This window comes from Mytilinidion resinicola, assembly GCF_010093595.1.
Source record: "Mytilinidion resinicola strain CBS 304.34 unplaced genomic scaffold BDZ99scaffold_1, whole genome shotgun sequence".
Classification (NCBI taxonomy): Eukaryota; Fungi; Ascomycota; class Dothideomycetes; order Mytilinidiales; family Mytilinidiaceae; genus Mytilinidion; species Mytilinidion resinicola.
The window spans coordinates 2,416,730-2,441,437 of NW_022985437.1; the positions used below are offsets into that span (position 1 = coordinate 2,416,730).

Consider the following 24,708-nt stretch of genomic DNA (forward strand, 5'->3'; position numbering starts at 1 on the left):
GAAGTGTACAAACATCTATGGCAAGGCACTGTATAATCGAAATGGTTTGATTACATGAAAGTAAGAGAGAGCATGTCATGCCCTTCTATCTGGGACCCCAAACCGCTGCCCGCCGAAGAAATCTAATCTCCACCTAGCAACCGCACTTCACAAAAAGTATAATTGCACATAATTCCACATACAGTTTAACAGAACCCAAAACAGAAACCTGAAAGAAACCAAAACAAGAAAGCCTTACTCTCTAAAATGAAACAAAAGACCACAGTGCCGAATTCCCCCTACTCTCCCACATCAGACTCCTAACCAACACGCTTTCCGTTACAAAGCATTTTCTTGACCGCCATCATTCCTAGGATGCATCCGTTTCCTCCTCAAGAAGATCCACTTGGACTTCAGTCTCGCCAGTGTTACTATTTTTCTTCTCCACCAAGAGATTCGATGTCTCGGGGGCTAGCTGTGCGTTGCTAGTCCGCCCTTTCTTGATTATAAAGGCCGCAGCCATCGCAACGTTTTCGAACCTCAAGGTTCCAATTTTGCTGGTCGTGGGTTTGTTGGACGGTCCATTTTCGCCAACTCTTTCCTCTTCATCCACTGTCTGGAGATGAACCTTGGGGGTGTTGCTCGATGAATCCGACATGTTGATCTTTGAGTGGCTGCCGTAGGACCGAGTGGTGGTATGATCGTTCGTGGGGTTGATGTTCTTTAGAAACTTCGAAGTGTGCAAGGTGTCATGGCTTTGGTCTTTGTTGACTTCGTGGGAAGAGGTCGAGAATGAATGATCTGGTTGGCATAGGTATGTGAAGAGTTGATCGGGTGTCAACGAAGAGTGAATCCGTGTTTGCTTTGAGAGTTGCTTTGAGATTTGCTTTAAGGTTTGTTAAAGGTGTGTATGTGTAGAATGAGAGGTGTTTATACTACGGTAGGGAAGACCGAGTGACTCAATAAATTGCGAATTATGCGCGTGCGGTTGTGCAACCTCAAGACTTGAAACAACTCCATCATGAAACAGAGTCAAAACGAAAAGTCAAAACTAAGAGTCAGACCCCATAAAGGACGATTCAAAACTATGACCTTTTCTGTTCTACGAACCTTCTATAGCCGGCACGATCTTCGGTATAACCTACGAAGGTACTTCGAACAACTTTCCACCGAAGTCTCACTCTCCACCCGGTGTCCTCGCCTTTACAAAGTCGACCAAATCAAAGAAACTCTTCTTATACCTCCTTTCCTGCGTCGTGCGATTCACGGTTTGCAAGCCAAACCGTGCGTCATAATCTCCAAATTCCCAGTTGTCAGCGAAGGACCATGCGAGCGCGCCAATGACATGAACACCATCCTATGAATCAGTTAGCGTCATACTCTTCCCCATGGACCAGCCCTTCCGAGTCCTCATGATGAATAAAGGAGTCAACTCACCTCCCAGATACTCTTCAAAATCTCACTCATAAATGACTGGTAATACACGCTTCTCGGCGAGTCAAACAACATATCCTCAAGCACGGCCTTCTCTGCTTCCGCAAAAACCGGGAATCCGAATTCTGTAACAAATACGGGAGTGCGCCAGGTGTTGTACAGGTAGCTAAGATACTCGCGGAGATAAGTCGGCGTGATGTAGACGTATGAGTAGCTGCGGTAGCCGATGTTCCAGCCATTCGTTGTGATGGTTGATTGGTTGACGCAGTAGGGGAAGAAGGGGTCGGATGTGTTGGCGGCACATTCTTGGATGCCGTAGCTGGGTGCCGAAACTACGGTCGCTGTGTACGGATGGACACCTAAGAAATCGGCAGTACCGTTGAGGTAGGCGAGGTCGTCAGCTGAAAGTGGAACATAGTCGGGGATCGTGGTTTTGTAGGCTTCAGGATAGTCGATACCAAGCATTAGTGGGTTGCAGAATGTACCGAGCCTATGATTATTAGCTAATTTTCTGGCGATAGAAGATCAATCGGAAAGCTTACTGGAACTCATTGAACCAAGTTGTAGCATAGACATCATTCTTATTCTTGGGATCCCGAGGCACGCCGAAGTTGTCGTTAAACTTGATGCCAAACTTCCCCGTTCCTCGCAGTTCTTCGTGATAGAAGTGCTACAGTCGAGCGTGAGCTTTGACGACCGAGTCGATGCTTTTGCCGTCATCGGAATAGAGAAGAGGTTCGTTGAAGCTAGTGGTGTCAGTTCTAAAAGCGCGAGTCGTCTCAGGCTTACATACCTCATCCAGAAAGGAACCCGATCGGCATAGTGAGTAAGGACAATCTTTCCATAGTTCACGAAGGCGTCCTGGAAGGTCTCGTTCTGATAGCCACCATTGACATAGCCGATGAGGGCATCATCATAGACGGTAGTCAGGTTACCAAAGAATTGCAATGGAGTATCGAAATGGAACAGTGTCACTATAGGGATCATCCCTTTTTCTAGAATGAAGTCGATCAGGTCGTTGTAGTGCTGGATGCCTTCCTGATTGACTGGCGTCCCGGGGAGGGCGAATGGGAGAATCCGAGTCCAAGCAACGGAGAAGGAGTAGTACTTGACTCCCATACTTGCAATCCTTTCAATATCTTGTTTGTACAGGTAGTAGTTCTCGTTCGTGATCTGTTGGCATCAATTCGTCAGAAATTGATACTGAAAGAGGTAGAGTAACACACACATAATCACGAGCTTTGTCTCCAGTTTCAAGAACTTCCATCAAAGTCGGACCTCGACCTTCTTGCGCGACCGCCCCTAGAACTAGTTAGCCTAAGTACTTTGCGATCTGTAAGGCACCACGCGAGGCATTGAAAAGAAGGCACCACGCGGGGCATTGAAAAGATGGCACACTGATGCCAGAACAAGCTGTCTCATGTGGACATCTGTCTGCCACTGCTTGGGGTACCTTAGAGAATTTTCAGGAATTGGAACAAGATAAAAGCCCTTCACTTCAGACTATGTGGAAACTTGTTGAAGCACTTCATGCAGTGGCAGACAGGTGTACACATGGGGCAAAGTACTTGATGAATATGCCATTTTTTTCGTGCCCAGCGTGGGTACTCACCCTCGATCTGAGAAGCCGACCCTGCAACGCCGAACACGAAGTCTTCTGGAAAATTGTAGCAATCCGTGGGTCCAAAGTACTCTGGTGGGGGCAGGACAAGCTCGCTAGACGCTACCGGCGTAGGGCTGACTGTAGTGGTGTAGATACCGGTCTGCATCCGATTAGTTGTTGTATATTGATTTGATATATCAGGGATAACGTGACATTCACTTACCGCAGTGAAGTTTGTGACGTTCGCTGCATCCCACAATGCACTCCATGCCGCGTTGCCATATGCATCGGCTGTATCAGTAGCGGTTGCTGTGTCATTAGGATTCCAGCTTCCCCATGTTGTCGTAGAGACATTTGGGATTAAATGACTGAGAGATTGATATGGCTGTGCATATGTCGAGGTAGTGGTGGGCTTCGCTACAGAAGTAGCAGTCCTCAATGTCTCATTCAGCGTAAAGGAAAAGGATGAGAATCGATACGTGGGCTCGGCTGAAGCTGTTTTTGACGGACAAAAGGGTCGAGTCGTGGGACTTTGCACTGGGATGTAGATCTGCTGAGCACATACGCTATTCAGTGTCCAGAAAACGACGCATAACCGCAAAACCGTGGTAAACATGATGAAAACTAATATGATTTTCTTTTGCAGTGCGTCCTACATCTTGTATTGTCCTATTTATACTCGTATGACCAGTGAAAACTTGGATTCATCACAGGAACGAAGCGTGACCACAGTCAAGCTCAAACGAGCAATTGTACCCGCAAATATGGGTACCGCGGCCTGGAGTTCTTTCTCCTAAAGCCCTGGACGTCATATTGTGGGGAACACGATCGGATTGAGATGTGTTCCTGGAAGAAGTTGGCTGCGGGGAAGCTTGGCCTTGCTTGGCGGTCGTTGTTTTCTTCGTCCTTCGGGACAAATTCGGCCCGAAGCAACGACATTTCTCACAGCGATTGCGAATAGCGCTCTGCTCACCGCATATATACTTCTAACTCCCGCTGACGCTGTCCTACATCATCTTCTGTGTGAGACTGTTTCTTCACGAAATCCGGATGGAAATCCGAATACCTTTCTTGTGACGACTTGTAGTAGCATTTCCACACCCCTTAAGACATTGATGCATTCTCTGCTCGGCTTCCTGACTAATCTTCGTAAAACCGTCTTCGATGACTGGATCATGTTCTCGGCGGCGGTCTTGACAGTCTCTTCTTCGACGCCGAAGAACCGCTATGGTGTCCGGATTGAGGCAATGTGTAAAGAGCACCTGTTGATTAATCATCATGCGAGTGCCACTCACCGCTTGTGTCACAAAGGCTCAGCTCGGACCTACGTAAACGGGACGATAGGGCTATTTGTGTGACGAGATTGGGCCTTTTTGTAAGGCGTACCTAGGTTGGACACATTGCTGATCAGACAGCCTACTCCTGCAGTTGTAGAGGCATGGACCAGTGGCATGATCCAAGTATACGAAACACGCTCGCATTCAATAGCAACAACCCGGCGTTATGGGTAGTACTACCTGCAGGTGAGTATAGCCTCAGGATTCTATTGGGTGTTCCCCGTCACTGCGCTGCCAGCCACTTGTGTTGGCTCAAGGGTGATTACAAACCCAATGCGCGTATCCTGGCCTTGTGGAATCCGAGAGACTAAGCTGCATATAAAAGAAGCACATATTCATCTTGTAGAAGCCCGACTTCAAACACCAAATCTCGCAAAAGCATTTTCTTCTAGTACCTTCAATTCTTCAGAAGTCCCCTCAGAAAACCTTCTATCAACTCCCAACCCTAACCGCAACCATGGGTGTTCCCTTCTACAGACTCACCGTCCCCGTCTTCGTCCGCGCCCTTACAAACCTCTCCGCAATCCTCAAAGTCGCCGAAGCCCACGCCAAAACCAACAATATCGACCCCGCGACGCTTCTTGAAGCCCGCCTGTACCCCGATATGGGCTCGCTGCCCTTCCAAATCCAACGCTGCAGCGACTCAGCCAAGTTCGCCGCAGTGCACCTCGCAGGTGCCGAGAACTTGTCCATGCCCGACACCGAAACCACGTTCGAGCAGCTGCATGAGCGCATCCAGAAGACAGTGGGCTTTCTAAACGCTACCGATGAGAAGGCGTGGGAGGGGAAGGAGACGCTCGTAGTGAAGTACAGGATGGGGCCGATCGAGCGGTCTGACCCGGGAGAGAAGTATTTGCTAGAGTTTACTCTTCCGAACTTTTTCTTCCATGTGGCGACGGCGCATGATATTTTGAGGAACCAGGGGGTGCCAATTGGGAAGATGAACTATCTGGCCGGAGGATTCATGTGAGGTGATTACCCAGCATGAGTGTGATGGACAAGGGGTCAGAATTTTACCACTAAAAATAAGCGAGTTGCCTGTGTTATTCTTTCGAAGTAGTAGAGCATGGAAATCCTTCAAATTTACCGTTTTTGACCGTCTGAGCAATCGAAAAGTGCCATTCATGCAGGAGGAGACGTCAACCAAAACAGGCTGTCAGTACCCTGGCCTCAATCTCTACGGTCATTCAAATCTTCGAAGGTACTGCTTTCGACCGTCTGAGCATTTGGGAAATACTAATTCCATTGATGCGAACCAAAACCACCGCGCTAACCAAAATAGGCTTCCAGTACCCTTGCCCTCCCTTTGCCACGATAAGCAATCCTAAACCCCCTGACTCAATGCACAACAACCGCAGCGACAAGGGCATCCATGGCCGAACAATGCGTCGACGCATTAGCAGGATTCAGGAAAGGGCCTGCCCAGTCTACACTCAGCATGTTTCCCTCGTCCCGATCATTCCTCCATATGCTATTCGCAGACGCCTGAATCACCCTGACATACGCCTTCTGCGGCGCAACAATATGCAGCGCCTGCAGATTCCTGACAAATATCCCCTTGAATTGCGTCCCATCTGGCGCGCAATTGGGCTCGCACCCATAGTCATGAAGGACGCCGTTCGTGTCTGTTAAGGCGGAAATCGCGGCCGCGGCGATTTTTGCAGCGGCAGGCAGGTAGCTGGAGTCCGGGGCGGCTTTGTTGAGCTCGACGAGGCCGCCGAGGACGACGCCCTGGTTGTATGTCCACACGGTCTGGCCGTTGTTCTTGCAATCGAGGGTGAGGCCGTCGTTGACAGTGTTGTTGGCGTTTATCATGCCGCTGGCTTGGAACCATTTCCACTCCTTCTGCGCCCAGTTCACGTAGTAGGCTTTGTTGGGCACACGGTTGGCTAAATGAGCGGCTACACTGAGGAAGAGCTCGTTGGCGATGGCGTTGGCGTAGTCATGTTTGTAGGACCACCAGATGCCCCCGTTGCTGCAATTCGTGGGCCAACCAGCTGTCATGCCTTCGAAGATGCCGATGGCTGTCTGCAGATAATCCTGGTTCTTGGTAATATCGTACGCGGCGATCCACGCGAGCGCCCACCAGCCGCCGTCGTCGTAGTAGCCGTCTAGCCAGGCTGAAGCGTTGACTTGGCCCGGGTGCCCGTGGTATCCAGGCCAGTGGTGCGGCCATGTTTGGGGATAACTCGTATGGGGCTCGCCATTGGTGTTCATTTTCTCGATTCCTGGGGCTGGATTTACGGCCGGTGCCACAACGTAGGTGTTATTGAAGACATGCGTAACTATGGGGATGGCTGATTTATCGATCGCTGCGAAGTCTGCAAGCATAGTCATGCAGTTTGCTCCATTCCACCAACCGCAAGTGTCCCAGATGCCGCTAGTCTCATTGTACCATGCATCTTGTAGAGTGTTGAGGGCAGTAGTTGCCTTGGACTCGGCGGACTGAGCAGAGACTTGTGTGTTGTTTACAAGCAATAAAAAGAAGGAAGCGGATACAGTGGTCAAGAAATGAAGAAGCATGTTGGTCCAGGGCTCAGGCTGCTGGACACAGGTCTGGGGTATCGTGCCGTCTAATAGGCATGATGGAACCATTCTGTGACACTGTAGCATTCTATATTCGGTAAGAAGACGCCAAAATAGTTCCTGCTGTACCTAGTCGGGCGGGGAAAGGACATGGGGAGATGGGGTACTCGGCACTAGTTGTCACGAGAATCAAAGTCGTGTCTCTCCGACCGGGGAGCAGCAGGATATGAGAACCAATCGTCAGCTTGCCGTTTCCGAGGCCGGTAATATTCATGTGCTTGAGTGGGAATCGTCGGGATTGGAATCAGGCCGTCAGCTGCAGATCATCCTAGAGGTGATCCTGGGAAGACTGGGCATTACTATTGGGAGGGGCGTCATGAACTCGAGTCGGATTACGACAGTTGGTGCTACAAAAATTAAAATCCAATGAAGAATGCGTACTCACCCTGCTGAAGCATTGAACTTGTCTTGGGAAGAATTGGAAGAAGTTCTGTTGTCTGAATATGCGCGTGCTGAATTGCACGCCCGGGATGTGGTGTTCACGCAAAGCCTCCACATGCTTGGATATTTAGATCTAGCAGATTGGTATGTGCAATAATGTCCCTCTTAAGGGATAGAAATTAGATAAAAAAAAAGGGATGGTCCGTCATGTTTGGATTTGTGAAAGCGTAGCGAGACGTCTCGAGCAGTGGTAGACAAGTTATAGACCTTCGAGGTACTTCAATCACTTTGCAAGGCGAAGGTAAGCGCTAGACTGATATACTGCAAGTCAGGAATCATGCTAATGTTTTGTGAAGGATGATTTCTTATATTGTGGTAATCTCTACCCAAACATACACATATCCTCCGTGATTTTTTAAGCGCAGCCATGTGGTACAAATACTTGTAACATCCAAGGCTTTTCGAAAGACCGTTCCAGTGCCCTCCCTTCTATTTTACAAATTACCTTCATCTTTCATTTTTTGCATCCGCAAAATCGGGTATATCCAAGGGTATCATCTACGACATTTATCTTCCCTCACATAACCACACAGCATCCTCGCAGGGCCCTTATGCAACCAGGAAGGACCTTCTTGACCACTTGTTCAATCTCCTCGTTTTGGTTCTGTTGCTGGTTCTGGTTCTGGTGTTGACCGCCATGCTGCTGCTGTTGTCCACCATGGTATTGTCCCTGTCCGCCATGCTGTTGCTGGTGTCCACCGCCGTAATGTGGTGCAGGAGGCATCACGGCAGGTCCGCCTTGCAAGTTGATGTACATGCGACCCTCGTTCTCCTCCGTGGCATATTGAAGACCCAACTCTTGGCAGACTTGTTCAACGCGCGGCTTTATCTTCTGGACGTGGTTTCGAGAGTGGTTTCCTTTGCCTACGATTCTGCATCTCGCATTAGCATCAGAGTCCCCTACGAGAGCTAGGCTGTAGCGTGTAGGTACTCACACATGCAAATGCGATTGCCCGTTTTGTCGGGCATATCGAATCCTTTGCTCCAATATCTCTTCTGCCTCCTCTACAAACTGTCCGTGGAGGTCAATAGTATCACCATCGACTCTTCCAACAGCATTGTTTTCCCTAAATATATAGTCTGAGGCCTGTTTATTGTACTGGTCCATCCGCGCCGCATGTTGTTTCCCTTCCTCGGACAGTTGATGGGCTAGAGCGCCATTCCCAGATTCGTACGCTTGATGCGCGCGGTCGAAGCATGAGCTGCGTTGCGCGGCCTCTTGACGCGCCGCATCGCGGAGGCGATCATATTCGGCTTCTGCGCCAGAATTGTCGTGGTTGAGGGCTGTCATTGAGGTGAGTGGCTGGGAGATCGCGTCGAGGCAGGATTTAGAGCTTACCACGACCGCCCAGTCTATTCATTGGAATTGCCATATGGAGATACTTGAGGAAATATCACTATTAAGGAGAGGTTGGCGACGCAGGTACAATGTTGATTTGAGACCAGGGTGTTATTGTGAAGTGTGAGGCTGGGATGCGGGCGCGGGCCGAGGATCGAGATCGCCGCTAGGAGATCTGGCCGTAGAATCTATCCCACTCCGCACGTAGACGTCGCACGCTGGCCGACCTCGACAAGATTGATTCCATCACGACCGGCTTTGATAGTAGCTCCCTAAATCCTATTCTAACTAAGCTTGTGACATACGAGTACCTTCCTATGAAATCTTTTTGCCCATAGGATAAAGTCCAAGAACAGCAGCTAAGTTTTCATGTCACTCCGCACCTAGAAGTCTCAAACCTCCACTTCACGCGGACGCGTCTCACTACGGAGATCTGACTGAGAGTGTCACTCGTAGGAGACGTCGGATGATCCAGAACGACCACATCAAGCTGTTCCAGCTTGTCAGCAAGAAATGCACGAAATTCGGGGTACGGCGCAAGCATCCTCAATGAACTTGATTCCATCACGGCTGGGCTTGGTAACGGATCTCGAAGTCACAATTCCACTTAAACAGGCTACATTTGGTTGTCTCAATTGACGCTTGTTTGCTTAGGGAAGAATGCCGGAGAACAGCAATTCTCTGCGATAACCACATCTACAAAAATGTCCTCTTACTCACAAAAAAGTCATGATTTACGTGGTTACTATGCATGCAAGGGTCCTGATCCATTCAAGCCCGATTCTACTGCCTAGGGCAATTGATACACGAAGACGTCCGGGGCTGTTCTTCACGATTTAGTGTGCGGGAAGCTCGTGCAATCTACCCTTTAGCACGATTGCAGTACCGGAAAGCCATATATCTTTGCAAGTAGGACATCTCATCGAACTTCGTTGTTATTTAGTTTAAGTTATATCCGTTCGGAAAAAATCCTCGAATCTGGTGGGATATTATGTACTTAAGGATACCCGAAATACGCGACACGGCTTTAAATTATGTCGGAAGTTTCCAAGTTTCTCCAGGTTGTCAACCAATAAGACTCGATGAGGCTTGCCAACTAAGCTGCTGTCAGGGCCTGAAATCTCTTCGCTGATCCCCGTCCTCGAACCATCACACACCTGTCTTCTTTCACACAACTCCGTTCACACGTTCAAAACTTCATTTATACTTTTCTAAGACCCTTCACGCATTTTCACCAACGTGCCCACAGGCTCATTGACGCGTGCCGCCCCACTAGCCGTATTTGAACATTCCTGTCGCTATCAAGGTTATTCGAAATTGCGATACCCAACCGGGACTTCTCGTCAACACTGTCATCATGGAACAACCAGCAGCCGACCTTTTGAAATACATTATCGATTCTCGAAGCCGACTCCCGCCCTAAAGGGCATCCGTGTAAAGTGCGACGGAGTCATCGTCCTGTCCACTTATGAGTCCTATATCAACGAAGGCCACAGATCCTTGGAAACCACTACGTAGACAAAGACCCTTAACCTGGAGGTGCCATATATCGGCAACAACGAAACCGCACTTGCACGGGCGGTTGGACGGGTTGCGTCCACAGCAAGTGAAATCGAGGTTCTTCAACTCCACTGGAGGGATGATTCGATGCCATTTCGATCCTATAGCTTGAATAGCCATGATCCCCTAAAATTCTTGGCAGACTCACCGTGTCCAAAGCTACGAGAGCTCTCGTTGATGAGAACAGTCATAGAAAGGCCGATACTACTGGACTTCTTGGAAGCGCACACGCGAAGTCTTCGTAGTGTGTCCTTGGTGGACGTTTTATCTCCAACCAACTAGGCGATGGAAGGAGATTATCCGACAAATACCGAGCATCTTGTCGTTAGAGACGATCCGCCTTTGCAATCTTTGGAACGTGGACACGGAAACCACTCAAGGGCCGTTATTGGACGGGTTTGACGACGTTTACGAGGCATCAACCATGGGCTTCTGTCTAGGCATAAGCAAATCTCTAGTACTGGACTACGAAGATTGGCTTCGAATTTGAGTGGCACCCATCTTTTTATGCATTACTGTCACCGTCGCTCGGCGCGCTTCAATGGATTCTCGAAAGCCTAGCTGCTGTCTCGATTTCGTCACGACAAAAGGTTCGAGTTGGCTTTGGGGCGCTCTTGATGAACAAGACCGACACGGAAGCAGGGGTGAACTATCGGTCAAGATCGCATAATCTATTATTGTAGGAGTATACATTCTAACCCGATGAACTAGTAACCGTTCTACGTCCATGGAGACGGATACCGAGCCGCAAGACGTCGATATGCATGATTCGCCCGCTGCTCGTACTACCTCGTCTTCGGTCAGATCGGTATCTCCTCCTGCTCGCCCGGGGAACGGCCAGATTAAGGTTGAGTCGGATTCGGATTTTCGGACATCTGGCATGCCAACCAGCGCTGCCCCTCTCCCGCTGTTAGCCCGGTACCGGGTCTTCCCTCTCGAAACCCAGGAGCAACTACGAGGTATTCGAATGTGCCGATCAATTTCGTATACCGTAGGTGTGGAATAATACCAAGTCGCGGGTGCCCTATGTCATGACCGGGGTCGGCAAATGGTGGTACTGCCCCCCAGACAGTGGGGGCCTTAAACTCAATAAGGCGGGGAACCATGGGGCATATTGCCCGTATAATGGAGACCGAACTTGGGGGACAGTTGCTTGGAGAAAAGAGGTGCACTCAGTGCAAGCTGAAAGGCTTTGAATGCTGGTCGTACTCCAAAGAGGCCCTAGGGCAGGTGAATCAACGTGGAGTGGCCTGCGCTCGTAGTTGTCACAGGCCCCCCCGTAAGTGCAGCCTCTCGCCTCATACTGGACGGAAAAAGAGAAGCGAACGGACACGGACCGAGGCATTGGCAGTTGTTGATCTGGGCAGTGGAAGTGTCGATGGGGTTTCTGACGAATGGGAAAACCCAGATGATGAGAGTGAGTGAGTCCAGTGAAGACTACTTATGCTAGGTAACAAAACCAGTGGGGTATAGTTACTAGTAGTCCGGGGAGTTCATTCAGCCACTGAGATAATGGTAAGATCCTAGGGGGTTTAAATAAGATGGCGAAATGTTGAAATCATCAGGTGCTAGTTCCTCCTATTCATTTTGGCTATCCAGGTCAACAACTGGAAAGAACTACGGGAGCTGTGGAAGGCCTAGCTAGCTGCAGCTCTTGCCGTCAGCCGAGTCAAGGTTTTTCGTACAAGCTGCTCAGTTAGATCTTCGACTTTCGGTCTCCACCGTTCATCGACACTCTCCTCTCGGTATCCACTATTCGCTGGTATTCTACTCTCAGTATCCATTACTCGTTCATACTTTACTATCGGCATTCGCGTCGACTTGATAAACGCCCTCTCCACGCTGCCAGATCGCGATGCAAGCCTTTCATCAAAACATGGATAGCACGAACCAGATAGCTCATCATCTGCGCAACCAGATCATCGCAATCTGCGGACTCCCAGCCATGCAGAGACTCCACCTAGCCTGCAATGATACATTCATCGTGCAAAAGTGCGGCGATTCGCCCTTTATCAGGGAGGACGAGAGATGGACAACCGCGATCACCCACATAAAAAGACTCGATATACGAGTGACATACTTTAGCGATCAAAACCCGGATGAGCTTGCGAAGGCAATCGCCCTCTTCATCTCCAGTGCAAACGAGCTCGAAGCTCTCCATCTTGAATGGAGTCAAGGTCTTGGCAATAGAGGCAGCCATGATCTCCTGCAGAATCTGAAGCGAAGAACGTTCCCACGCCTGCAAGAAGTCTCATTCGCAAAATCGTTTACTACGCACTGGAGTCTCTGCGGCTTTTTCATACGAAATACGTCGATTCGCAGCATCTCCTTGTGTGACATGGAAATGCGGCCATCGGAGGAGTGTGAAAATTGGCATTGGACTGTTCGGTCAATTCCACATATCCTAAATTTGTTGGAGAAGGTATCCCTTCGGAACCTATGGGAGCTCCGCATAGAAAACCGAGAAGGTGTGAACTGCTGGATATGGGTCCGGTCTGAAATGGAAGTTGACGAAGCTTGGATTCTTGCATCCTGTCGAAATTTAAGACAGAAGCTTCAAACGCCGGACTATTCGGAATGGCTCCAAAGGTAGGAGAACCCCGATTTCGCGTAGTAGTAGCCGGCGAACTGACATGACATAGTCATAGGGATGCTACTCACGCTGCCTCGAACCTTACTACTCCGACTACTCATCCAGCAGACTCTTGGGTGCTTGTAAGCCTCTTCTTATCCTAGGCTAGCAAAGGAGCACAGACTGACCCTTCATAAATTGCTTCTAGAACGGGTTTCTACCACGATAAGGCGGCAGTGGAACTATGTTGCCCGGCTAATGGAGACATTGCTAGAGGAGCACTTGTTTAGGACGGACAGATGTAAACTTTGTGTATGCGATAATTGAGAATGCTGGGCATACTCTAGCAGGGGCTAGAGGAAGTACATCTGGCGGGAGACGTGTGCTCGCTGTCGGGTCGCATAATTCAAGTGTAGCCTTGCAAAGATGCTTACCCACGCCTTCAAGTCTTGACCAGTGTCTAGACCGTCAAATGTCCCTTTGAAGAAATGTGACAAAGGGCAACATGGATGCAGACAAGCGACACCGTAAACAGGAGGCACAATCAACGCAATCCATATTGACAAGCTTGCTCGTGTGTACACCTATTCACTACTGCTTGAGATGCTTCAAGAGACTCACGAAAAACCAGATAAGATTTAACTGTCTTGATACTGGCGGTACCGGTAGCTTACAGACTGGTTAAATTAATACACTTTTGCCTCAAGTAACCTTTTCGAAAATGTGTTGAAGCACCCCTGGCAGTGGCAAGAAGGCCTGGTGCTATAATGTGGACGGATGCGAAGGCGAAAGGAGTGGGTGGTGAAGGAACGGGCAGTCGGGCCGATCGGAGTTAATTTATACAGGGCATTCATTTATTATGCATAACACCATCGTGACCATCTCCAGCTTCTTGGAGCAAACAACCACCCAACCTCACCACCATATACCATGGCGCTTCCAGATCCACCTTCTGTATCCTCTCATCCGCCAGACTTATCCGCAAAGCTTCCGCGTCTTGTACCTCGCTCGAAGCCAAAGTCACAGCCTGAACAGACAAGCCCGCCTCCAACAGCCCCGCCGCTCCCTCCACCACCTTCGCTCGAGAACTGGCAGTACATCCGCCCTAGCAGGCGCATACTGTCTCCTCAAGATCATGAAATCTTCCTAGCCTCGCCGACATACACACTACTCCTCTCCTTCGTATTCTCCCTCGCCGACTGCGTGCGCGACACACCCGTCTCCGCCGTCGACCAAACGAATCTCCCCTCCTCTATCACCAGCATCCTCCACATTCTCGACCTTGCCGAAGGCGTACTACAAAAATGCCCACCAGAAGATGCAGGTGGCTCGCGCTTCGGCAACCCAGCCTTCCGCGTCTTCCTGGATGAAATCGAGGCCGCACAACCGCTCTGGCACGAGAGTTTAGGCCTCAGTGACGAAGCAGCTATCAATGAGGTTTCCGTCTACCTCTCCAACAGCTTCGGCAACCGCACCCGTATCGACTATGGTTCTGGACACGAGCTCAATTTCTTCCTCTGGCTGCTATGCCTGAATCGCCTTGGCCATTTGCCTCCCGCCACCTTCCCCGCCGTCGTCCTCGTCGTCTTCCCACGCTACCTCCGGCTTATGCGCGCGGTGCAGTCTACATACTACCTTGAACCCGCTGGCTCGCATGGCGTCTGGGGCCTCGACGACTATCAGTTCCTGCCGTTCCTCTTCGGTTCCTCGCAGCTACTCCACCATCCCTACATCCGACCCAAATCGATTCACCAAGCTATAATACTCGAGGAGCATAGCAAGGACTACATATACTTAGACCAAGTTGCGTTTGTCAACAGCGTCAAGACGGTTGAGGGGCTGAGATGGCATTCGCCCATGTTGGATGACATCTCGGCAGCGAAGAACTGGGGGAAAGTGGAGGGAGGCATGCGGAAGATGCTGATCGCAGAGGTGTTGAAGAAGTTGCCTGTCATGCAGCATTTCCTCTTTGGCTCGCTGGTGCCAGCAGTGGAGGGCATGAGCACCGAAGAAGATTATGGTGTGGCATCTGAAGAGGACGAAGCTGAAGGCGGGGAGGTGGTGGTGGTGAAGGATGGGATGCGCCATGTGCACAGTCCAAGCTCTTGGGGAGACTGCTGTGGGATCAAGGTCCCAAGCAGTGTGGGATCTGCTCAGGAGATGAGGAAGAGGTTAGGCGTTGGTGGATTGCGGAGGGTGCCCTTCGATTAGGTATGATACTTGAGAATGAATCATAAACTGATATGTTCAAATACTTCGCCATGTATTCGTGTAATACTTATCTGCCACTGTCCGAAGTGCCTCGAGACGCTTTCACGACCTCGACCCTGATAAGAGGTTCTCGTTGAACAAGCGGTAAGCCTGTCTAACGTCCTCACACGGCGCCGTGTAGGTGGTCGCAGACCGGAAGTATGAGCTCCCGCTTCAGATTAATGCGTATCGTGAAAGCACCACAGAGCCAGTAGAGTATAAATTAGGTGGGTTACGAAGGTGCACAGCAACAAAGGCACATCTCACGGCCAAAACTTCATAAGAAATATCGGAAATTATAATCTGATCCAAATTGTTTAGGTATATAATAATACACACAGGCCGTACAATCGTGAAACAGCTTCATATAAACGAAGAGGCCGCAACTCGAATAACGCTGCTCTCAAATGCTATACATCTTTTTCAGACTTAGGTGTCATATAAATTACTTGCTCGACGTCGAAGCGTTCTTTGCATTTGACCCCGGCGTCTCCTTGACCATCGCCGTCGATCCTCGCGTCCAGCTGTTCCAAAGGTTTCCAATGACTCCCGGGCTGCCGATCTTATGGTCTGCCATACTGGCCCTGCGGGCAGCGGCTTCTTCGGTGTTTGGGTGCTTGAGGGCTTCTAGGTTTGCGAAGCGGGTGGTGACGGAGGACTGGGAAGTGTTAGTGGACACCAACGTGATGTTAGGGGGTAGGGGCGTGAACGTACCCGTCGACGGCCAGGTGGTGAGGATGTGGCCTCCATGGACCTTCTCGCCTCGGCGGGAGCAGCTGGTGTGTCGGGGGTGGCTGGGATCTCGGCGAAGATTTTGTGGCTTTGGGTGGAGTACTTTTGTTGGAAGGGGTTGTTAGGCATGTTGACTGATATTCTGGGGCTTTGGGGTTTGATTTTGGTAGATCTGAAGTTAAATTGAGAATGGAATGAGAATTTAGGGATTATGATAGCATATATAGAGGCTGACAAACGGAAGTATCCCGACATTATATCATAAGGGCACTCCAAAACCAATCACTAGGTTGATATGACGGATGGTCTACGAATCCTACCAATCAGAGACAAGTTCCCCGCATTTTGGGAGCTGGCTTGAACCCTCGCGTTTGTAAAGAAAGACTCTGTATGGAAAGGTGAGGGGAAGTCATGACATAGCACCCAGACAAAGCCAATGAGAGAATCGTGATTATGTATTCGAGATAGTGGGGTGATACTGTAAGCGGAGGGGCTTTGGGGTAGATCTCGCCGATCGTGGACAGCTACATATGTCAGGGTCATCGCCGGATGCTGGCCTCTACCGGAGTATCGAGATGGGCTGATACATGAATTTGGAGAAGTAGATACGTCTTATCTCTCTTGAATCATGAAAGCGTGTAATTCGTGATCTAATCGACAATGCTTCTTGATAGGCATTATTCGAACCAGGATGACGTAGTTGATGTGTAGGACATGAGAAGGATTGTATTGCGAGTCGATATTCTTAGGAGAATTTCCAGGTGGTATACGTAACTTCTGATGGGCCTGAGGCTGAGCACTGATATGAACGTTAATAATCATGCCGTCCAACACAGTAGAGAATGAAGATGATTCTCAATAAAGAATACAGAAGTTTGTGAAACGGAAACTCTTTTCAATAATGGAAATCCGATTTCGAAACACCAGGAGTAAGAGAACAGCCCGTATCCCTTCACGTGCTCGACACCACGATACCGAAGGATGGTGAAGTGATCTATTGTCACGTGCTCCTTAGCGCGCCAAGGGTTCACCGGGCTATTAGGCCTTCGAAATTGCCAGGATGCTAGTACGATTGTAACATCATTTCCAAATCATTCAGACTATACAACATGATCTAGAGATGAATCTGTCGTTAATGTCTTGAGCCCTCGGCTTTCTAAGGACCACTTACCTCTAAGTTATAGAATTCCCTCGAAAATGTTTGCTCTGTTTGGACCGCTTAGTCATTCAAGATTCTTCGACCTTGAAAAAATTGCGAAACTCTTTCCACCTCCCACTTCCACCTCCCACAACCACCTCATCACGCATATTTTTCCGGGGATCCATGAACGATCCGATGGCCAGACACGATCACGATCACGATTGACGATTGATGACCGCCTGCTGCTGCGATGATCCGGGATGCCTCACAAGAGGCAAGAAGGGAACGTGATTCGGGGCGTGCGGCTCTACGTTGGGCATCAACAGCACCCGGTCGAAAACCTTTGGGTGCCAGCAGCAAACAGGGATCGCCGCCTACGCAACTGGTACTCCGTACCATGTAACACTCGTCTCTCCTTTGCAGCCGCCGACTTCTACAACTTTTAGCTACCGCGATGGTTCCTGGAATATCACTTCGCGGATCTCGGGACCTCGAGGTGTTCGGTAAACTCAATTCCGACGATCTCAGGAGTGCTTTCCGAGTAGAGATGCAGCTCTCAGAAACTCACCACCACTTGTTACCTGGGATAGTCTGGCCTGCCTTTTTGCTGTCGTGATTGCCTCGTCACTAAGCGTCAGAGCAACCCTCGATATTGATCCATTTCAGCGTTTTGAACTCGACATCTCCGGGTTATTGTCCTGTCGCCAGAGATCACCAAATAGTATGCGTTGACGATGGCAGGAACTTGGAAGCTTCCTTATGCGACCTGGTCGTTAAGGTGAGCCCTTCTTTTCTCTGCACTCTCCGCGCCTCCTTCTATGATGATTCAAATTTCAAAGCATAGTTCAACCGATGGTCTAAGGACTACTGCGGAAACAAACTTTCGAATGTCTTTCGCTCCTATCTGATTCAACTTTTGTGTCCGTTTACCTTCTTCGACATAGTGAAGATATGGTTGCTAATCAGCATGTACTCACAGGTGCAATCCATTGGCTGCCAACTTTTTCGACGAAAGATTCTCGCGTTGTGTAACACTGTTGAGTCGTGGCTCCTATCCCGTGGTAACAGGTCAACCTTTTTTGATCAGAGGCGCCTACGCGTTACAGCCGCCTATGTCATCTTGTACAGCCTTCCTGATCATACTGTGCTTGCTCCGAAGCTGCCATGAAACCAGAAACATGCGTCGACCCTGGCCACCATGGGACGCCGGGTCGAATACGCAGCCTTCCAGTTGTGCGATGACACGCACAATTGCACTGTGTATGATTACCATCGAACTCAACGCGGGTGACGTGCGACCGACGAACGCGGATGAATGGAAAGACTGTCAACCAAATACTGCAAGCTTCAATAAACTCCTCACATGCCTGAATTCTGCGCCATGTATCCTGAATGAGATGAACTTGGATTGGGGTGCTCCAGCTGCGCACCCGTCCGCCGGCACTTCGCAGGACAGCAGGGGCTGCGCGGACAGCGCGAAATTGGCGCAGCCGGGTGTCCCAGGCGGCCAGGGAGCACCCGTAGGCGGCTTTTTCGAGCCGGAGGTCCCTCACCTCGTGGAGTGTGATCGACGGGGATCCGTCCTGCAACAGCCGCAGTGCAACACCAGCTGCCAGGCTCGTCCGGCGGACTGAGGCATGCATGGCGCCGAAGACTGTCGTATCGGCACTCTTGGCAGGGATGTTCAGAGCGCGAGTCAAGCGCTGAGCCGATGTGATTCGAAGGCGGCACGGCTCGCGCACTCCCATCACACTCGAAACCACCACTTAAAAACATGGCTGTCCCCGTCCAACCGGTCTGCCTTGCTCACCGCTGCTGATGCCATGGCCCCACCTGCATTGAACAACTCATCACTGCCACCCGCTAGCCTTGGCTGATTCTTCCACTTTTCCTCTCCCTCGCTCGCCCGCCCTCGCTCTCTTCTCCTCCACCTCGCACCATCGCCATCTCGTATCACACACGCTCGACGATAAACGTAGCACTACACATCAGACACATCAGACACGGTTTTCGCTGTGCGCATCTATCACCAACACTTCAGAATTTTGAGCCGTTAGCAAAGAGCAAGCCAGCTCAGGATGAAAAATCGCAGCCGCGACGAAGGAGCCCATGATAGCAGGTACTGCCCGACGGTCCATTTTCCACCGCTTTCTTACTGTCAATCTTGAAACCTTGCAATCTGCTATGTAGTTCGTCAAGCATGTATTCTCTTGTTCTCTTCTCTCTCTCTTTGTTGCCGCCATTTAGCTGCCGAGGCCACACATGGACTGGACTGCCGGACTTTCCCGCAATGGAGTAATTTTCAGCCGACCTTGAGGATTCAACCAGGACAGCGCTTGATTTTTCGTTTCTGTTTTACTATCCATGTGGACTTTCAATTCCGGACTTTCGAGCGCAAATTTCCAGAGCGCCCTGAGAGCTAATCCAGCTACCAACGATGATCACCGCATTCTCTGCTAGAATGTCGCAATGCGACCGAGGGTATTCGCCTGGTTTACGCGTACTCTTCAAGAGCGACCGTTTGCTACTATGAAAGCGATACGCCTTTTCAGGAATCGGACGTCTTCGTCGATTGCCACGCTGGGTCCTCTCGCCCAAGTAGGCTTCCAGAAACTCACAGTTGCACTAAAATGTGCCCCAAATACAACAATTTCACCAATGCCAGGATGTAGACTGGATCAACAAGCTGTAGCTATCTTTCTCACGCAATGGAATTGGTCGCCGTGTCAAGTGTTCTCCCAGGATGTTCTGTTGCCATGGATTTCTTTTTACCGTTTATTCGAATGGAGCCCTCTGCGTACTTGCCACTAGAGTCAGGACCTGGATGTTATTTCGTTCGAACCGCCCGGAATGCATGCCGCCCGCAATCTCCTGCCGATTGCTTGGTGTGAAATGGAATTTGGATGGACGATAATCGCTCCTAGTACGTACCCCAGGGCTTATGCATGCCTTCTCTCTAGTGAGAACTTGCGGGTGCGTGTACTGACTTATCGTATTCGTCTTGAAGTGTGCAGAAATTCGTAAGCTTTGTTTCCAGGATTTTGCTCGCTGGTAGCCGGTCTAGTGGATCCCATTCTGGATTTTCTTTTGCTCTATGGTGCCTACAACTCTTAGGATTCCGGACGAGTCTGTGGAGCTCCGCCACATGGATCTAAGATGCTTCGACCCCTGTTTCGTCACAAACCGGCGTTATGCCAAGAGACCAGTGTCCATAAAAGGCCTCTAAATTACCTCTTTTGGCTCCTCCCCTGGTTAGTGCTCATCAGCCACATTTGCTTTTTGCGAATCTAACATTACAAAACAGGGCTCGACACCGACCTAGGCTTGATGGCTGATACTAACAATGGCGTTTTTTTTTTCTGCTTTAACCTTCACGCATCATGTCATTTTTCCAGTTTTCATATCATTCGGCACGCCCTCAACATGCTTCAGGCACTAACCACCAATCTTCAGCGAGCTTCCTTTCGACGAATCCCCTGCTGGCACTTTTCATTTCTCAAATCCCTTAGACGTTGCCTTGTGGAGCCAGTCCGTTTCAGGAGCGCCCGTGACTGGAAAGGACATTTTTTTCTTTACTCCAGAGTGCCCAGACATGGCCGGACATATTTCAGAGACATTTACGCTAAAGGATGATGATGTTTCCGTTTCCAGTATGGGCGACAGTGCATATCAAAGCCAGCCAGACGCCAACCGGCGAGTGACGACAGTCACTGAAGGATTCCGATCCAGGAGCTCACAGGATTCCAAAGGCCATATGTTTGATCCCTACCTTGGGGGCAGCTTGTACTCACCTGCTTTGAGTTCAGATAGCCAAAGTGGATTCAATGCGCCCCAGTCCGATATGAGCCAAATGTTGCTACCACCGTCCGCCGGAGACTCGGACATGGGAAACGAAGTATTCAATTTCGCTAACTACTCCACCGGGCAGGGCTACGGTCCACACCAGAATTCCTCAGTCCCCCAATACTTCTCCTCGGCGAATGAGATGGATGCTGGCCACCAATGGGCGACGGCTGATCTTCCCTCCTTCACGACACCCTTCGCGGTAAGGAACGTGGATGCGAATGCACTTCTCCCTTTCCGCCAACAGCAGCAATCGAGCCGAGACAGCATGTCCCAGCACTTCTATCCACCGTTCATGTACGCAAACCAGGAAGGCACTAGCAATGCCTTTGGTATGTCCATGAATGCTCCACATTCCCGGCCTCGTGTGCGAAGGCCACAAGTTGACACCACGTCAACGTCTGATGCCGATGCGGTGCGAAGTTCGACCCCCCTTTCAGCGGGTAGGCGAGTGTCGATCACCGATCAGATGTTCCAAAGTTTCGTCATGTCGCCAACATCGAGCGTTTTGAGCATGCCGCAACGAGCAAGCATTGCCGAGAGCGATTTCACTGAGCAGTCATCCTTCAACAAGTATGTTTCATCCCGAGTTTCCAGTACTTGGCTCTAATACAAGCTGTAGAACTGAAAATAATGTATCCTTTGATGATTCTGTTACTGCTCCTTCAGTCAAAGATGACGACTTCGACGACGACATCTTCTCGCCTTCCCAGAGCTCGGCCGCTCAAGCTTCTCTTGAGGAGGCCGAAGGCAAATTGGCTCGCACCCATCCGCTCTACCAGGCGCAACCGAAGGAGGACGAGCTTTACCATTGTCCCAACGAAGGACAAGCTGGATGTACCCACAAGCCCACAAAGCTCAAGTGCAACTACGAGTAGGCTTTCCCGCATTTAGATTCTCGATTTGTTACTGACTGTATTCAAGCAAATACGTTGATTCGCACTTGAGGCCCTTCCGGTGCAAGGTCAAGACTTGCGTTGGCGTTCGATTCTCCTCGACGGCTTGCCTTCTTCGTCACGAGAGGGAGGCTCACGGTATGCATGGACATGGTTCCAAGCCCCACCTCTGCACATACCAAGATTGCGAGCGATCTGTGCCTGGCCATGGCTTCCCCAGACGCTACAATCTCTTCGACCATATGAAGCGGGTGCACGACTACACCGGGTCGACGTCCCCATCTGAGAATGTCTCTCCGCCTGTGCAGTCGGCTCATGCACCCCTGAAGCGCAAAAGCAGCAGCCGCAAGCGCAAAACTCTAACTCAAGTGGATGAGATGACGGAGAAGCGTCAGAAGACAGCCAACAGGATCTCATCGGCCGCCGCCGCTGCTGCCTCTGAGCAGAACCGCCTCAACCAAGAGCGGAAGAACCTCATGAATGAATGGACCAAGAGGAGAGCGACAGTCGTTCTCGATCTCCAGGGCCTGCAAGGCCCAAAGGACATGAACAGCCACTTCCAGGTCAGCGAGGATCTTGCTGCGCTTAGCAAGATCGCCTCTCGACTCAACGAGCTCGGTTGAAGCGCAAGATGCTCGCGATCAGTAGGTATCACACACTCGACACAACCAACTTGCCATGGATTGCCGGCATACCTTGGACTCTACCTCTGCCCCGGATTGCATGATTTCTGTCATGTCTTTTCTTCATACTTCAGCTGCCCGGATGAATGCCACTGAGCCCATGCCAAAGGATCTGCTACCGTGTTTCAATCCCGGATGCCCGCCCAGGACGGAGTCTCCTGAGGATGATTTCGCTGTAGATTAGGAAGTTGGCACAGCAGCCGTGCCATGGAGTAGAGCTCTTGCTGCACTAGACGTGCGTAGCGGTAGGATAGGCAGAGGAGGCATTTTGCGTTCGACGTTACATTTGTTATATAGACTGTTTGATTTGTGTAGTTTGTGCGATGGTAATTACCATGGAAAAATCGAACATTTGCGTTTATACTTTCGAGCACTGACTGCATCACGAACATGACATGAAATTGAGAACGCATCTGAGCGGGACAACCTTAACTTTAGGATTGTACGTTGCTCGAGCCGTGTACTGACAACCGTTGCTTCGAAATACTCAAACCGTGCTCGAATCTAGAATATCGTTCTTACCAAGAATCCCAGTCAGATGTTTCTCTCCTCATCCATCTCCTAGCCTCGGGCGAGAGGCGAGAACATTCTACAAATCTCCCAACACTAGGAGGTATGCCCCATCTCAATCTCATCGGCAAACTCGGTGGTCCTCGGAGTCGCCAACCTGACAAATTTCAGGCGTCGGATGGAAGCCTCGAACCACAGCGTATACATAGGGCCTAGCGTCCGATAATGCGATCCCAGCTAGTGTACGTCATTTGGCCCAAACGCCACCGCTCGCCGAGGTCCCAGAGCGACGGAAGCGTGTGTATCCGCTGCTAAAACGTGCCAGACCAAACGTATCCTGCAATGCAAGTCGGTTAGAAAGTCTCCAGGCTCTTTTTATGCCATGTGGCGCGGGGCTTTATTTAAGAGCGGGAGGGGGGGCGGAGTTGCCGGAGCTGGAAGGATCTCACCGCTGAAGAACCACAACAAACCTTACTTATTCCTTCCAACGTCTTCCATACCACATCGACAGTTTCACCCTTCACAGAACCGAAGAATACAGCAGACTGTGAGAATGGCGTCTGCCACTGCGTTCTACGACTTCAAGCCCAAGGATAGTAAGCGTGCCCATGAGATGAGCCGGTGGGGTGAGGGGCAAGAGCAAGACGCAGCCTCTTCTTGCTTCCCGCGCCATTCGCATATGCAGATACTGTACTAACACAGCGACTAGAAAAGGGCGCCGAGTACCCCCTCGATCAATACAAAGGCAAAGTCGTCCTGATCGTCAACACGGCCTCCAAATGCGGCTTCACGCCCCAATTCGAGGGTCTTGAGAAGCTCTACAAGGTATCCTACCCCCCTCCCCCCAATCCACATGCCCTCGCCCATCCAACCCACCCAGCCATGATACTAACTCCCTCTCCTCTTCTGTCTAGGAGCTCCACACCACCCACCCCGACTTCACGATCCTCGGCTTCCCGTGCAACCAGTTCGGGTCGCAGGACCCGGGCACCAACGACGAGATCGCCACCTTCTGCCAGGTCAACTACGGCGTGTCGTTCCCGGTGCTGGGCAAGACCGAGGTCAACGGCGATAAGGCGGAGCCGCTGTACGAGTGGCTGAAGAAGGAGAAGCCGGGCCTCCTGGGCATGAAGCGCATCAAGTGGAACTTTGAGAAGTTCTTGGTCGGCCGCGACGGCACCGTCAAGGCGCGCTGGGCCAGCACGACCAAGCCCGAGAGCTTGCGGCCCGAGATTGAGAAGGCGCTTGCGGAGAAGGTTTAGTCGGGTGGAGGGTGAGGGCGAGGGCGAGGGCGAGGGGATGGGGGGAGGGAGGGATGAATATGATACACCTGTTGAGCACGGCGAGCCAGCGAGCGGATACACTTTTCTCTATCGATGAATGATAGGTTCTGAATCTCTGCAGATATGCCCTCATCTTATGGCGAACTACTCGCGAGGAAAAGACCTAACTTTCACCCAGACTCAAAATGTCACCCCCATCCACCCCTTTTTACCACCTCTAACCCTCCCCCCTCCCTTCCCTTCTTCAAGGCTCCTCCGAAGTGCGCAAACGTTTGCCAACTTTGCACTTTTCCGTTTCTGATTCAGAGTCTCCAACATTTCGCCTCCTCTCAGCGCCCAAATCACACGCTCTTTCAGCATGCATTTTCCACAACACGCCAAATCAGACCAGAGACTTGAGGTAAATTACAGTGTTGCAAGATGTATGAAGTGGGGCCTGTCCGTGCGATTTGAACCTGATTTTGGCATGTTATTGGCGTTGACCGTAAATCAGAGCATGAGAGAAAGGTTGATTTCGAT

At 50.5% G+C, this 24,708-nt stretch overlaps 11 protein-coding genes across 11 annotated transcripts; 6 read left to right on the forward strand and 5 right to left on the reverse strand.

Annotated features, from left to right (window-relative positions):
- Nucleotides 1–818: 818 nt before the first annotated feature.
- Nucleotides 819–3,632, reverse strand: BDZ99DRAFT_530657 (putative beta-glucosidase; the record flags this gene model as incomplete). Its single annotated transcript, XM_033726418.1, has 7 exons — nucleotides 819–1,336; nucleotides 1,417–1,903; nucleotides 1,956–2,083; nucleotides 2,203–2,586; nucleotides 2,642–2,715; nucleotides 3,026–3,176; nucleotides 3,240–3,632. The coding sequence occupies 7 exons, from the start codon at nucleotides 3,630–3,632 to the stop codon at nucleotides 1,157–1,159; spliced, it is 1,797 nt and encodes a 598-aa protein (XP_033584608.1). The 3' UTR covers nucleotides 819–1,156.
- Nucleotides 3,633–4,503: 871 nt separating this feature from the next.
- Nucleotides 4,504–5,443, forward strand: BDZ99DRAFT_457369 (uncharacterized protein). Its single transcript, XM_033718666.1, has one exon. It carries the CDS (start codon nucleotides 4,811–4,813, stop codon nucleotides 5,321–5,323), a length of 513 nt encoding a protein of 170 aa, XP_033584609.1. The 5' UTR covers nucleotides 4,504–4,810; the 3' UTR covers nucleotides 5,324–5,443.
- Nucleotides 5,394–7,260, reverse strand: BDZ99DRAFT_457371 (putative glycosyl hydrolase). The gene has a single exon (XM_033718667.1). It carries the CDS (start codon nucleotides 6,874–6,876, stop codon nucleotides 5,692–5,694), a length of 1,185 nt encoding a protein of 394 aa, XP_033584610.1. The 5' UTR covers nucleotides 6,877–7,260; the 3' UTR covers nucleotides 5,394–5,691.
- Nucleotides 7,261–7,670: 410 nt separating this feature from the next.
- On the reverse strand, nucleotides 7,671–8,841 carry BDZ99DRAFT_493420 (DUF1771-domain-containing protein). The gene is made up of 3 exons (XM_033723232.1): nucleotides 8,720–8,841; nucleotides 8,316–8,664; nucleotides 7,671–8,252 (listed from the first exon to the last, which is right to left on the reverse strand). Exons 1-3 carry the CDS (start codon nucleotides 8,751–8,753, stop codon nucleotides 7,898–7,900), a joined length of 738 nt encoding a protein of 245 aa, XP_033584611.1. The 5' UTR covers nucleotides 8,754–8,841; the 3' UTR covers nucleotides 7,671–7,897.
- A 2,431-nt stretch (nucleotides 8,842–11,272) lies between these two features.
- BDZ99DRAFT_21157 (uncharacterized protein) lies at nucleotides 11,273–11,986 on the forward strand. The gene is made up of 3 exons (XM_033713349.1): nucleotides 11,273–11,696; nucleotides 11,753–11,794; nucleotides 11,845–11,986. The coding sequence occupies exons 1-2, from the start codon at nucleotides 11,384–11,386 to the stop codon at nucleotides 11,785–11,787; spliced, it is 348 nt and encodes a 115-aa protein (XP_033584612.1). The 5' UTR covers nucleotides 11,273–11,383; the 3' UTR covers nucleotides 11,788–11,794; nucleotides 11,845–11,986.
- Nucleotides 11,987–13,248, forward strand: BDZ99DRAFT_21163 (uncharacterized protein). The gene is made up of 2 exons (XM_033713350.1): nucleotides 11,987–12,868; nucleotides 12,922–13,248. The coding sequence occupies exons 1-2, from the start codon at nucleotides 12,135–12,137 to the stop codon at nucleotides 13,013–13,015; spliced, it is 828 nt and encodes a 275-aa protein (XP_033584613.1). The 5' UTR covers nucleotides 11,987–12,134; the 3' UTR covers nucleotides 13,016–13,248.
- Nucleotides 13,249–13,735: 487 nt separating this feature from the next.
- On the forward strand, nucleotides 13,736–15,113 carry BDZ99DRAFT_457374 (Phosphotyrosyl phosphatase activator). The gene has a single exon (XM_033718668.1). It carries the CDS (start codon nucleotides 13,782–13,784, stop codon nucleotides 15,060–15,062), a length of 1,281 nt encoding a protein of 426 aa, XP_033584614.1. The 5' UTR covers nucleotides 13,736–13,781; the 3' UTR covers nucleotides 15,063–15,113.
- Nucleotides 15,114–15,390: 277 nt separating this feature from the next.
- BDZ99DRAFT_457375 (uncharacterized protein) lies at nucleotides 15,391–16,350 on the reverse strand. The gene is made up of 2 exons (XM_033718669.1): nucleotides 15,816–16,350; nucleotides 15,391–15,759 (listed from the first exon to the last, which is right to left on the reverse strand). Exons 1-2 carry the CDS (start codon nucleotides 15,960–15,962, stop codon nucleotides 15,547–15,549), a joined length of 360 nt encoding a protein of 119 aa, XP_033584615.1. The 5' UTR covers nucleotides 15,963–16,350; the 3' UTR covers nucleotides 15,391–15,546.
- Nucleotides 16,351–17,694: 1,344 nt separating this feature from the next.
- On the reverse strand, nucleotides 17,695–18,764 carry BDZ99DRAFT_21245 (uncharacterized protein). The gene has a single exon (XM_033713362.1). The coding sequence runs from the start codon at nucleotides 18,720–18,722 to the stop codon at nucleotides 18,090–18,092; it is 633 nt and encodes a 210-aa protein (XP_033584616.1). The 5' UTR covers nucleotides 18,723–18,764; the 3' UTR covers nucleotides 17,695–18,089.
- Nucleotides 18,765–20,081: 1,317 nt separating this feature from the next.
- BDZ99DRAFT_405449 (uncharacterized protein) lies at nucleotides 20,082–22,775 on the forward strand. The gene is made up of 4 exons (XM_033716427.1): nucleotides 20,082–20,225; nucleotides 20,279–21,390; nucleotides 21,440–21,691; nucleotides 21,742–22,775. Exons 2-4 carry the CDS (start codon nucleotides 20,567–20,569, stop codon nucleotides 22,334–22,336), a joined length of 1,671 nt encoding a protein of 556 aa, XP_033584617.1. The 5' UTR covers nucleotides 20,082–20,225; nucleotides 20,279–20,566; the 3' UTR covers nucleotides 22,337–22,775.
- Nucleotides 22,776–23,378: 603 nt separating this feature from the next.
- Nucleotides 23,379–24,185, forward strand: BDZ99DRAFT_457380 (glutathione peroxidase 1). Its single transcript, XM_033718670.1, has 3 exons — nucleotides 23,379–23,502; nucleotides 23,616–23,731; nucleotides 23,821–24,185. The coding sequence occupies exons 1-3, from the start codon at nucleotides 23,460–23,462 to the stop codon at nucleotides 24,166–24,168; spliced, it is 507 nt and encodes a 168-aa protein (XP_033584618.1). The 5' UTR covers nucleotides 23,379–23,459; the 3' UTR covers nucleotides 24,169–24,185.
- Nucleotides 24,186–24,708: the final 523 nt, after the last annotated feature.

What these genes read in the sequence shown, in the direction of transcription:
- BDZ99DRAFT_405449 (XM_033716427.1), top strand. Translation starts at nt 20,567, where the DNA reads ATGGCCGGACATATTTCAGAGACATTTACGCTAAAGGATGATGATGTT. An exon ending in GAGCAGTCATCCTTCAACAA is followed by an intron (nt 21,391 to 21,439) that starts GTATGTTTCATC and finishes TACAAGCTGTAG; the next exon opens with AACTGAAAATAATGTATCCT. An exon ending in AAGCTCAAGTGCAACTACGA is followed by an intron (nt 21,692 to 21,741) that starts GTAGGCTTTCCC and finishes ACTGTATTCAAG; the next exon opens with CAAATACGTTGATTCGCACT.
- BDZ99DRAFT_21163 (XM_033713350.1), top strand. Translation starts at nt 12,135, where the DNA reads ATGCAAGCCTTTCATCAAAACATGGATAGCACGAACCAGATAGCTCAT. An exon ending in TATTCGGAATGGCTCCAAAG is followed by an intron (nt 12,869 to 12,921) that starts GTAGGAGAACCC and finishes GACATGACATAG; the next exon opens with TCATAGGGATGCTACTCACG.
- BDZ99DRAFT_457380 (XM_033718670.1), top strand. Translation starts at nt 23,460, where the DNA reads ATGGCGTCTGCCACTGCGTTCTACGACTTCAAGCCCAAGGATA. An exon ending in CGACTTCAAGCCCAAGGATA is followed by an intron (nt 23,503 to 23,615) that starts GTAAGCGTGCCC and finishes CACAGCGACTAG; the next exon opens with AAAAGGGCGCCGAGTACCCC. An exon ending in GTCTTGAGAAGCTCTACAAG is followed by an intron (nt 23,732 to 23,820) that starts GTATCCTACCCC and finishes TCTTCTGTCTAG; the next exon opens with GAGCTCCACACCACCCACCC.
- BDZ99DRAFT_457369 (XM_033718666.1), top strand. Translation starts at nt 4,811, where the DNA reads ATGGGTGTTCCCTTCTACAGACTCACCGTCCCCGTCTTCGTCCGCGCC.
- BDZ99DRAFT_21245 (XM_033713362.1), bottom strand. Translation starts at nt 18,722, where the DNA reads ATGGGAGTGCGCGAGCCGTGCCGCCTTCGAATCACATCGGCTCAGCGC.
- BDZ99DRAFT_493420 (XM_033723232.1), bottom strand. Translation starts at nt 8,753, where the DNA reads ATGGCAATTCCAATGAATAGACTGGGCGGTCGTG. An exon ending in GAATAGACTGGGCGGTCGTG is followed by an intron (nt 8,665 to 8,719) that starts GTAAGCTCTAAA and finishes CCTCAATGACAG; the next exon opens with CCCTCAACCACGACAATTCT. An exon ending in GGGCAATCGCATTTGCATGT is followed by an intron (nt 8,253 to 8,315) that starts GTGAGTACCTAC and finishes TGCGAGATGCAG; the next exon opens with AATCGTAGGCAAAGGAAACC.
- BDZ99DRAFT_457375 (XM_033718669.1), bottom strand. Translation starts at nt 15,962, where the DNA reads ATGCCTAACAACCCCTTCCAACAAAAGTACTCCACCCAAAGCCACAAA. An exon ending in CACCACCTGGCCGTCGACGG is followed by an intron (nt 15,760 to 15,815) that starts GTACGTTCACGC and finishes AACACTTCCCAG; the next exon opens with TCCTCCGTCACCACCCGCTT.
- BDZ99DRAFT_457371 (XM_033718667.1), bottom strand. Translation starts at nt 6,876, where the DNA reads ATGCTTCTTCATTTCTTGACCACTGTATCCGCTTCCTTCTTTTTATTG.
- BDZ99DRAFT_21157 (XM_033713349.1), top strand. Translation starts at nt 11,384, where the DNA reads ATGGGGCATATTGCCCGTATAATGGAGACCGAACTTGGGGGACAGTTG. An exon ending in GGAAAACCCAGATGATGAGA is followed by an intron (nt 11,697 to 11,752) that starts GTGAGTGAGTCC and finishes AGTGGGGTATAG; the next exon opens with TTACTAGTAGTCCGGGGAGT.
- BDZ99DRAFT_457374 (XM_033718668.1), top strand. Translation starts at nt 13,782, where the DNA reads ATGGCGCTTCCAGATCCACCTTCTGTATCCTCTCATCCGCCAGACTTA.